The sequence below is a fragment of the Hydra vulgaris genome, chromosome 07 (assembly GCF_038396675.1).
Source record: "Hydra vulgaris chromosome 07, alternate assembly HydraT2T_AEP".
In the NCBI taxonomy this organism is placed as follows: domain Eukaryota; kingdom Metazoa; phylum Cnidaria; class Hydrozoa; order Anthoathecata; family Hydridae; genus Hydra; species Hydra vulgaris.
This window is the reverse complement of record NC_088926.1, coordinates 34,412,081-34,424,449: the sequence shown is the minus strand read 5'-3', so window position 1 is coordinate 34,424,449 and position 12,369 is coordinate 34,412,081. Positions and strand designations below refer to the sequence as shown.

Sequence of the window (12,369 nt, the reverse complement as noted above, 5' to 3'; positions counted from 1 at the left end):
ACACACACACACACACACACACACACACACACACACACACACACACACACACCATACATGTATACATTAGGGTGATGCGAAATTTTTAGGTTCAAAACTTTAGTTGTCCTCAAGCTTGCCCTTGTTCTATATGACAATAGTAATTATTTTCCAAAGTTTGAATCAAATCGGATAATATTTAGGGGTTGCCATGTTTTGTCACATTTTCGAATGAGGTTAAAAAAGTAAAAAAAAAATTATTTTTTTAATTATTTATTATCAATTATTTATTATTATGTAGTGGATTGTGGATGTTTAATGTTAAACAAACAATAATATAGTATTGTACTACTATGTACTTACATTAGGCAATAATATATCTATCATTTTCATTATTCAACAGTCATCTTTATCAGTGTAGACTTTGATGCAATTGGAAGTTCCTTCCGGTGAAGATCAACCAATCAAAGAAGAAACTGCTTTTGGTTTTCATCTTTCGTAACGCTTTTGTTGAAGGGTGTTATAAGTGCCATGCCTCGTTCCGCGCAATCGTTGACGACCTTCATTTGACGAACCTTGTGCTTCATTTCAAAATATGTTGAATCCATTTCCACTCTGAAGATTATTTCATTAAAATTGATTCAGCTTTTTTTTTGCCATTCTTCAAAATTAGGTCGAAAAGTTCTGCGGTGCAGAAAAAGAGAAAGAAAGAAAACGAGCTTTTCATCCCAATGCAGAAGAATTGGATCATCAGGAGAGAAATCAACCTTGTCAGCTGTAGTCAGCGCTTCACGAACAGATCGCCTTTCTCTGCGGATTGTGCTGTACGACAATGATAAATCTTTTAGAGAGTCACCAAGAGCCTGAGCAACTGTTCCAACCACGAATAGTGCACGGCGATCAGAAATATTAACACGATCAAGTGACGATACAACATTATTTGTTAGAACTTTCATCTTCTTTTTCTTTGAACCACTTGTGCTCAGTATGCTAGAAGCGGAAGGAGTCTGATATTCATCATCATCCGAGGAACTTGAGCTACTTTCACTCATTATGTCAACTGCAGATGAAGAAGAAATAAGTTCTGTTTTTTCCATCAGTTCCGCTTTACTGCTTCGACGCCTCATTTCCGTTTTAGTTTCTCGGACTCGTTTCCGTGCCTCCCTAGCTGTTAAATTCCGATCAATTCTTGTCATGCTACAACTTAATGGATCTTCTTGCTGCTGATGTAAAAATGCTTTATCTTCAACGTTTTTCATAACTTCTGATGCTTTTTTGGTTGATATATCAAAAAGTTCTTCAAGGTCAGCATGGAAAAGTCCTTCTTTCATTTGACAGCTGTCCAATTTTGATCGTCGGTGTTTTTTCAGCAACAGATATTCGTCATAAAGTTTTTTTAACTTTCTTTCTGCATTGTCAATTCTTTGAGTTGGAATTCTTCCTCTCTCCCATATAACAAGAACTGCTTCAATTGTTGCCCAAATACTTTTTTTCTCTTCTGTATGATGGAAGAGCAACCTTCGAAGAAAATCCCCTCTTGAAGGAAGTCTGGCAGTCGACAGAGTTTGTGTAGGTTTACCAACAAGCCACACCACAGCAGAAGATCTAGTGGTTGCCATATTAATTTCTATTCAAAATATATATATATATATATATATATATATATATATATATATATATATATATATAAAATAAAAAAACAAATTTGCAAATTTGAGAGAATCACAAAATTTTACCAATGGTTAATTCATCTTGTAAAATATGGCAACCCCTAAAATTGTTTCTTTTAGTCTAATTTTTGGTACACATGATCCTAGGTGATAAAGGAACTCAGGGAACCTTGAGGAGAATGCTTTTTGTGAACTTTTTTTTATTCTATTACAATCTGAATCACCCTAGTATACATATCTATTTATTTACATATATATTTGTATATATATGTGTAAGTATATATATATATATATGTATACATATACATATATATATATATATATATATATATATATATATATATATATATATATATATATATATATATATATATATATATATATATATTTATATATATAATTATATATATATATATACATATATATATACATATATATATACATATATATATATTTTTTTAGAGACTGATCTGACTGTTCTTGGTTACCGTGATGATAATTTTTGGTTTTTGATATGTAACCTAAAAATCAAAAGGGAATTCTAGTATACAAAAGGTTGAAAATATCCACAGTGAAATTGATAGAGCGCTCGCTCCTGATAAAAATCTAGTCCCCTTGGTTTAATAAGAGCAACACCTGCTCTTCAAAAAATAATTTTTTTTGTTTGTTTACCAAATGAAGAAATTGGATTTTAAACATTTTTCAGTTATTTCAGGCTATTTTAATTTTAAACTTGTTCCCTATATCCGGATAAAGCATCTAGCATTCAGATCATGTCAGGGCCGACGACACCAGGGGGGCCGGGGGCACGTGTTCCTCCCCCTCAACACTTATTTTCTGAAGGACCTTTTTTTTAAAAAAGAAAATTCTAGATATAGAGGATTTTTTTTTGAAATTTGCGATTGTACCCCCCCCCCCCTCCCCCACATTTCGTAAGCCGTGTAGTCGGCCATGCAATGTATACTATAGAAAATAATGTTTGTTCAAAAGCATGCATTAACAATCTAGAAAAAAAATCTTGTTTTACACAGTAAAATAAGATAAAAAATCTTAATAAGATAAAATGCATCTCATCTTTGGCGTTTCGAAACATTTAATTTAAAGCACGTTCACCCGCGACTGTTATAATTAAATAGCATGACAACAACTAATATTTTTTTCTTATATAACCCATGGAATTAAAAGTAGATAAACGTAAAAAATTGATGAAAAAATAAACTTTTACCCATCTTGTTACGTTCTGACGTAATTGCAAGGTACTGAATAAAAAATATTGTAACGTTGGTGCTAAATTTTTTGAACAATAAAAAAATAAGAAAATACCAATTAGACTTCTACTAAATAAAAGCAAATAACATTTTCAAACGTGTGTAAATATACTTTGCTAAAAACATTCATAAAAAGCTCAGTAGCCTGCTCGTGAAGGAGGTTACACCATCTTAGAACCCTGCTTATGTTAGGCAACCCTTATATGTTTACATCAAAGACAATTTTACGTGTGGGAGGGGGGGAGTGAGGTGACCCCAAAGAAGGTGACTTTCAATTTATAGTCGGTTTTTTGGGTAATATAGTCGGCTAGTTGAATATTTGAAACATTTCAGTCGGGTGAATTTTAATTTTGAGGTCCTTTTTAATTTTTTAATTTTTTTTCAGGAATCAGCCGGTACTTTTTAAAAGTCACCCCTCCTCCTATCCCTTAGTTTTAGAATCGCCTTTCGTTTACATACGCCTTAATTATTATATATGTTTACATACACCTCAAAACACTCTTCAACTTTAAAAAAAAAATTTGTTCGCAATATGTAAAAAAATCAATAAAAAAATAAAAATCCCTAGCTATTTCATTGGACGCTAATTGAATTCTCTATTCGTTTTCTGTTTGAAAAATTTTAAAAAATTAAAGTTTTAATTGCCGATAATTTTGAATTTAAACAATGAGTTTAAACGTGTTGCGATTTAGGCGTTGACGATGACGTATTAACACCAAGGTGTTAAATTGTCATCGTGTTCATTACGTCAGGTGTTGATTATCAAGCTATTAGCTATTATAACTTTAGTTGAGTTTTGCAATAAAATGTTTTAAAAAATTATTGAAATTGGATTGATACGATCTTTTTTCTTTGAAATAATGCTCGCCCACTGTTTTTAATATTAAAATAATAATTGAATTAAAATTGATTATCTAAATAAAATTAAAACACTGATTATATCAAAGAGGTTACGATAGAAAACACTTAATTTGTGATTTTTATTTTTTGTTTTTTTGTTGCTTTGTTGTTGACCATGTAAAAAGTGAGTTTATTGAAAAAATGTCCTGTTAAGGATTTTCTAGCTATTTTTACAATAATTGAATAGTGAGCTGCAAAAAAAAAACACGTGTTACAAAATAAATGTTCTTGATGAATTAAAAAATTCTTAAAATATTTGAATAGTAAAAAAATGCAAGATGTGTGGTTTTTGTAAATCACCATTCATTTTTATAAAATGGATTAGAGTTATTGTTAACCAAACGTTCTCTAACATGTATATATACAGTCTAACTTTACCGCAAATGATCACAATAATCTAAATAAGTTATTCTATGATTAGTGTGTTTCGATTTATAGATATTTTATTTATCTCATTCCATCAAATGTTTTTTTGTTCATTTGTTTCTTGGGAATTCTGAGGTCTGATTACAAGAAAAAGCGCATTACGAAAATACTGAATTTTAACTTACTTCATTAAAATGTGATTGATAAAACATACCGTGTTTTAAAAGTAAATTGTTGCAAAGTATTAGATAAAATACGTACAGCAAACAAAGTCTCTTTAAACATATATTTTTGCAATTTCGTAAAAGATTTTATTAATGATGTAATACTTGATGATGTAAAGATTATAATTTATCATATCATATCAGATATCATCATGAATAAAATCTGCCCCAATCAAAACCCTTAATTGATTTACATTTAATTATTCCTATCTTTAGTGGCAATTAATGTATACAACAAATAACAACAGTAATTAAATAATATACAAATACTGTTATATAAATTTATTTACCTTTAAAATAAATAACAATCGTGTCTTTAAAACTTATTTTTTTAGTTAGCAAAAAAGTTCACCGTTAGCGGTTTGTATTTTGCGGTTGCATAAATCTGGGTGAACCTTGTGTACCTGTAAAGTTTAATAAATATTTTGAAAAGTTTTTCAAAGTTCTCTAAACTTGCTAAATGACTTTTTAGTTTTAAAATTTTTTTTTACAAAGGTTAAGTATTTAGTGAAAAAAATTTTATAAAGGAGAAATGAGAAAAAATGAAAACAGTATTTAGTGAAAAAAAACTTTATAAAGGAGAAATGAAAAAAAAAAGAAAACAATCGCACAAAATGAAGTAAAAATAAATAAAGAATACACAAACCTTTAAAAAAAAAAGACAAGAATTTACTTTTAAAAAAAGATATCGTGATAACCAAATGAATGATAAAAATGTGAAAAACAATTTAAAACTTTTTAATAAATAATCAAACAAAATAAATGAAAAAGTTGGGTACGTCAAATTGCGGCCTAATAATAGAGTGTATAAATCACGGTTGTTAATAAGAAACATTGCTCTATAATAAATTGCTTTTCCAATATACAAAACAAAAACTCGTTTTGTTTTGCTGAGTCTTTAGTTCAATGGTTTTTGCTCAAATCTTAAGTTATTTTGTAAGAAACTTACAAAACAAAAATATAAGCCACAATAAAAATAAAACTAAAAATGATATGAATTAATAAACTCTAATTTAAATACTTTTATTCTAAAGATAAATGAGAAACTAATTTTCCAAATCGCATCATTTGAAGGCATAAATTCCCAAGGGTAATTAATAATGATGACTAATTGATATGTTTATATCTAATTGCAAAAAATTACATTTATCAAAAACTACATTATCAAGTTAGGTAGTAAGTAATGATATTCCAAACTCCAAAACAACTATTTATAACAGTTGTTTTATTTTCAGACTAGCGTGACGAATTTCTATATTCCCTGAAGATTTTAATTATTATTATAACATTCCTCATATAAAAGCCACTATTATATAGGTTCCTTAAAACTTTTTAGTGTAAAGAAAAGGCGAATTCCTAAGATCATGGTGGGTTAAATCATATTTATTATTTAATAATATAAATTATGATTAGTGATAAAGATCCGAAATTTAAGATTACTTTATAAAACTCGTCCATTCTTTGATTTTCATCCATTCTTTGATTTTATGAATAAAGCTAACAATATCAACAACATTATACTTTAATATAAAAATTGATTGTATTTAAGTTAAACAAAAGTAAACTATTTTTTAGACTTTGGTTATATATTGTAATAATAATTGTTGTTTTATATTTATTGAAGTAAATTTTAGTGTTTTTTGTAGTCCTCTGACGATTTTATCTCTGGAACTTTATGTGAAAGACTTACTCAGTTGTTGGAGCCCATATCTGGCTTGTCTAAACGTAAGTTTTTTTTATGTAAAATGTATGTTTTTTTGTATTGATATATGTATGCCAAAACAAAAAACATTTAAAACAAAAATTCATGTTAATTATACGATGTTTTATTGCAATTTTTTCCTTTTTTTTTTTTTTTTTTTTTGAAAAAAAAGATTTTTATTTAAAAAGATTGTGAATTTTAAAATTTCTCTGAAAATCTGGTTATATAATGTCCATAATACTATCATAAATATATTTTTGGAGAAAATATTTCTTACTGTTATGCTGGGAGGCCTTTTTCAAAATAAAAATAAAACCTAGTCTAAAAACTAATAGTCGATATATATCGACTTAATTTTGGTAATATATGCACATCATGCCGGCAGCCATATCAACAGTCACAGCAAACTTTACCGCGCCAAAATAATAATAAAAGTTCACAAATTTAGCATAAAACATTTCTTTTCTAAAAAGTTTCTTTTTTAATTTTCTGAAAAGTTTTATATTAAAAAAATTCAAGCTTTAAAATTAAATTTTTAAAATTGAACGATACATTTCATTCTTATTTTTTTATTTAGTCAAGCAAATTTCTTATTTCAACTGAGTGCGTGTTTTAACTTTTTAATTAGTTTTCCTTAATTTTTTTAATTGACTTTATTTTTTATTTGTTTGACAAAGAGTTATCTATCTAATAATAAGTGTCCCTAATCTACTACTAACGTTAATCTCCAATCTTTCGCTAATGTTAGTTCCCAATCTACCATTATGTTAGCTTGAATTTTTCTAAATTATTTTTGCATAAATTTTAAAATTGAAGAAAAAATATTTTAATGATTAAAGCTGACATGTTGTTAAAAAAAATTAAACTTATTGTTATTAAGGTTAAATTATAAAAATATAATTAAAACATCATATAGCTATAATAGATAAAAAATTTATGAAGTTAAAATTGGTAAAATCAAAATGCAATTGAATAAAATGAACAAATGATAATAAATAAATTTATATATATATATATATATATATATATATATATATATATATATATATATATATATATATATATATATATATATATATATATATATATATATGTATATATATATATATATATATATATATATGTGTGTGTGTGTGTGTGTGTGTGTGTGTGTGTGTGTGTGTGTGTGTGTGTAAATATATATATATATATATATATGTATATATATATATGTATATATATATATATATATATATATATATATATATATATATATATAAATATATATGTATAAGTATATATATATATATATAAATATATATATATATAAATATATATATATGTATATATATATATATATATATATATATATATATATATAAATATATATATATATATATATATATATATATATATATATATATATATATATATATATATATATATATATATATATATATATATATATATATATATATATATATATATATATATAAATTTATTTATTTCCATATAGCATATAATCTGGAAGTCTCCTCATTGTATATAAAAATTAGAGACATGCGTTTTGTATATAAGAAAAAATAATAGAATAGAAAGTAGTTTTATTTTTCATTTTATATTATAAAAATTAGATAGCGGCGTTGGGTATTTTTATTTTTTTCTAACATTTGACTAAAAAGTTTTATCACAACATTGAATTGACAAAATATTTAGAAAAGTTTAAAATAAAGTTTTAAATTTCTGTGAAATTTTTTTATTAGTTAATTTTTCCATGGTACTTTTTAACCAAAAAAGCATTTAACAATGAAATTTTTTTTTTTTTAAAATTTCATAGGGGACATGGTATCAATAAACATTTTAAAAGTTAGTATAACTATAATTACGTCAATGCGTCATCGCAACAATTTCACGGAACCCCCATATAAAGTTTGGATATAATATCGTAATTTTTTAAACCTTTACAAAAATAAGAATAAAATTTGCTGCGCATACCGCTAGCAACCAATAATGTAACATTAAGCACAAATGTTTTTCAGTTTAAAAATGTCTTGTTTGTTAGAAACTTAATGAATTAAACGACTTTACCATGTATTTGACAATAATTTAATGACGATAAATTTAGAGTTTGTATTAATAAAGTTAAGCTTATATATGTAAGTCAATACGTTGTATGTGTTTATAACAGTTTATAATAAATATTTAAATGTATATTGAGATATTTAGAGTTTATAAAACGCCATCAAATTTTGTACCGCCTAAAAAATCCATTTTATATATATATATATATATATATATATATATATATATATATATATATATATATATAAATTTACATCCAGCTTCTTTTCAACAAGAATCCAGATCACAAGGACCTCCAATCAGTAATTTTATCGACAAAAGTAACCTTATTTTAAAAACTGCATCTTCTAATCATCATATGGCAAGTCCATCTTTTAATGGAGATTATTCAATTCCACTTAGAACAGTAGAAAATAGAAATATAAATGAATACCACGGATCTACTCGTAACTCAGATAGTATTGGGCCACTTAAAGGTTCGACTGGTAACAACCGGTTAGATTATTTAGTATATTCACCAGAACTAAACTATAGTAATGGAAGACAATTAAATTTAGGAGAGAGTTCTCAATTCTGTTCTCAAACTCCTATTAGCGTATACACTCCGCCACATTCACGGAATACAAGCCCTGATGGTCTATCATTGTTAAAAAACTTGTCTGTTGCTCAACTTGCTGCTCTTGCTCCAGTGAGTACTTTTATGTTTTATTTAAAAAAATCATAAAATTAGTTTATATTATATAAAAACTTTATAAATATTTCATTCCACCAAAATCGGAGAATTTGTTGCAAAAAGTTGCTACATCAAAAACTTTTTAAAAAGTAATTGTTATATAAAAAAAATTGGTTACATTTTTTCAATGTAACCAATTTTTTTTTGATAAGGTATTGTTTTTTTAGTATGGTTGCTATCAATCGTCTCCAGTTATGCCTTACACCCGGTATTCTCCTTCATCTCTTACACCAACACCACCAGCAACACCAGATTACAATATTTTATCGCCGTTATCAGCAAATCAAGAAATAGAACTTGCTCGTCGAAGTTTACAAATGTCTAATTTTGGAATGCCTGTTGGATCGGACTATCCATTAGAGAATATATTGATGGATCCTCGTTGGAACTCTTTAGGAGACTATTATAGCGCCTCACAGGACATTCTTGAACTTGAAAGACAAGCTCAAAACAATATTCACGGTAATATTTTTTTATTCTAACAATTTAATTTAGTATTTCAATACTAAAACTCTATTTATTTTGAGTATCTGAGAATAATTAAAATATATTTATATACAAAATAAAATTTTCAATTCTAAATAGAATTTTTTTTCGACTATTATATTCTTTTTCTATATTTTTAATTCCGAATAGAATTTTTTTTTTAAATTTAGTTTTAACTTCAATTTAAAGCAGTATATGACTGTTAAGATAAATGTTATATTCGAAATCAGGCAACTTGATCAAAAATAAATAATTCAAGTTATTTATATATTTACAACAAATTATTTTGAACTTTTTAAAATAGTTACAACATTCAATGTTTTTAATGTCATTTTAATAATTGATTAAAGGATTTCTTATTTTAAAAACAGTTGTTCCTTTATTGACATTTTAAGTCGAATTGACTATTACTTTTTTTTATTGTTAAACTTTTACACTTGGTAGTTTTATTTTTTTGCGTGCACAAATACTTTTGTTTGAAATGTTTTCAAACATAATTAAAATTTTCTTATTTAAGCATCGAAAATAGCACTATCAAATATTAAATAAAAACTTTTTATGTCGTTTTAGAATCATGTGAGCCGTCTTTTACTTGGAGTGGTCAATTACCAGCCAGAAATTATAAAAACCCAATTTATTCGAACAAAATATTTTTAGGAGGAGTGCCTTGGGATATTACTGAAAGTATGAAACATCTTTATTTTTGACATTGTTTTACATTGTATTAAGCAATGAACTTGAACTAAAATTTTGAGAAGCTTTTATTTTTTTAAATTTTAACTGAAATTTCCTTCAGCTGGACTTCAACAAGCTTTTCGTCCCTTTGGCCCTGTTAAAGTTGAATGGCCTAATAAAGATATGAAAATCCAGAGAAATCCACCTAAAGGAAGAGGTAAATAGCAAAACTGTTTTCATTTTTATTTTTATAAGTTTACATTTAGTATTATGTTATCTACCAGTATTAAATATTGTGATTTTTAAATACAGGCTACTGTTATTTGCTATTTGAGTCGGAAAAGTCAGTTAAAGCGCTTCTTTCTAATTGCACTCACGACTTTTCTAGTGGCGGCGATTGGTACTACAAAATATCAAGTCGTCGTATGCGGTGCAAAGAGGTTCAAGTTATTCCATGGGTTCTAAGTGATAGTAACTTTGTACGCTCTACATCGCAGAAACTTGATCCTAATCGAACTATATTCGTTGGCGGACTCCACGGAATGATTAATGCAGAGGCACTCTGTCAAATAATGGATGATCTTTTTGACAACGTAATCTACGCAGGAATAGACACAGACAAGCATAAATATCCAATAGGTTCTGGCCGTGTCACTTTTAGTAATCACAGAAGTTTTATGAAAGCAGTTCAGGCTGCATTTATAGAGATTCGTTCAACAAAGTTTACAAAAAAAGTAGGCTATTTTTTTATCATAATTTTATATACTTACTGTGTACAATTAAAGTTTGAATAGCCGTAGCGCAGTGGTCATGCGGTGGTTATCACGCTGACTTTAGGTTCAAAAGATCCGAGGCTCAATATCTGTCTGGCCATGTGTGCAACAACGGTAAGGAAAGCGGCATGATTTTCATTGTTAATTGCTTTTAAGCGATGTTTTAGATCTTTTTGGAGTACCTCAATTACCAGCAAAAATTTTTTTTTTTAAGTTAACAAAACAAACATAAAGGGCTTTATTTCCGTTGAGGTTTTTTTATGAATAATTTTTTAAACGTTTATCAATTTAGGTTCAAATAGATCCTTATCTAGAAGATTCAATGTGTAGCACTTGTCATATAAATCCAGGGCCTTTTTTCTGCAGAGAACCTCAATGCTTTAAGTATTTTTGCCATTCATGTTGGACTTGGCATCATTCTCTTGAAAGCCTCCGTTTACACAAACCAATGACAAGACATAGCAAATCCATAAACGGTAATAGTTAATATTTAATTTCATAGTAACTTTTATACTTCTTTTTAATTTCTATTTTGTGCGATAGCATACGTGCATGTTATATTATTTTAGAACTATGTGCATTTCATGTTGTACGTTAATCTTGAAATTTTTTATAGTTAATGGCAAAGTTAGTCTTTTGAGGGACTTTCCTTAAATTAAAACCTCGTTTAACGCATGTTATATAATATTGTTACATTTTATATTTTGTTATATTTATTTACATGTGTCGTTTATTTATTATATTTATTGATATTTGTAGAAAGGATTGTTTTGTAGAATTTATTTATTGGGAAGTTGCATTTAAAACGAGATTTTATCAAGATTTTTACTAATAAACTTTTATTTTTTAGGTATGATGTATTACTAGTACGTGTTTATGAGTTTGTTACGTTATTATAATATATAAATAATATTATCCTTGTACATTCGAGTTTTTCACTTTACACGCAGTTTAAGATTTATAATCAAATTTTAGTGAGAGCTTTCATTTTCTAGTTTTTATCGCCGATTGTACTTTTTTTTAAATGTGTAACAATGTTTGTTTTAAAAGTTTGTAAAAAATATCTTCTCTAAATATCTATTTATTTACGACATTTTATTTGAGATTTTTTTGAAGTAGTATATATATATATATATAAATACGAGTATAATACTCGAGTCTTTACCTGCGTTCGTGTTCTTTTTTGTTGAGCAAATTGAAATCATGTTTTTATTATATTTGATTTACATTTAATTTCTTTAAATTTGTTTTTGAAAGATTTTAATTACTTTTATTGGAGTTTTTATGAAGTCATAAATTTAATCCACTTTCAAATCTGTTAAATCAAAAAAAAATCATATATTTATAAAAAATATGTTTGACTAGTAATAGTGCAATGTATTAGTAATTTATATCGATAATTTATATAGATAAAAATAGGACGAAATATTATAAATAAAATTCTGTTAATAAAGTTTTATAAGCTTTTAAAACGGATCAAAAAAGAATATTTATTAGTAGAGTTTAAAGAATAAAGAAGAAAATTGTTTAAA

At 26.6% G+C, this 12,369-nt stretch overlaps 1 protein-coding gene across 3 annotated transcripts; it reads left to right on the top strand.

The window, feature by feature from the left end:
- Nucleotides 1-5,633: 5,633 nt before the first annotated feature.
- On the top strand, nt 5,634-12,369 carry LOC100208961 (cytoplasmic polyadenylation element-binding protein 1-B). 3 transcript variants are annotated; one of them, XM_065801689.1, is made up of 9 exons: nt 5,634-5,774; nt 6,054-6,132; nt 8,728-8,858; nt 9,071-9,365; nt 9,960-10,073; nt 10,186-10,281; nt 10,377-10,798; nt 11,130-11,313; nt 11,688-12,369. In XM_065801689.1, the coding sequence occupies exons 1-9, from the start codon at nt 5,772-5,774 to the stop codon at nt 11,702-11,704; spliced, it is 1,341 nt and encodes a 446-aa protein (XP_065657761.1). In that variant the 5' UTR covers nt 5,634-5,771; the 3' UTR covers nt 11,705-12,369. The 3 variants fall into 3 exon arrangements, with proteins under 3 accessions (XP_065657761.1, XP_065657760.1, XP_065657759.1); XM_065801688.1 differs by having other exon boundaries at nt 8,446-8,858; XM_065801687.1 differs by having other exon boundaries at nt 8,431-8,858.

Excerpts from the sequence above, each read along its gene's own strand:
- LOC100208961 (XM_065801687.1), top strand. Across the intron at positions 8,859-9,070 it reads AACTTGCTGCTCTTGCTCCA|TATGGTTGCTATCAATCGTC; the intron begins GTGAGTACTTTT and ends TTGTTTTTTTAG. Across the intron at positions 10,074-10,185 it reads GCCTTGGGATATTACTGAAA|CTGGACTTCAACAAGCTTTT; the intron begins GTATGAAACATC and ends AATTTCCTTCAG.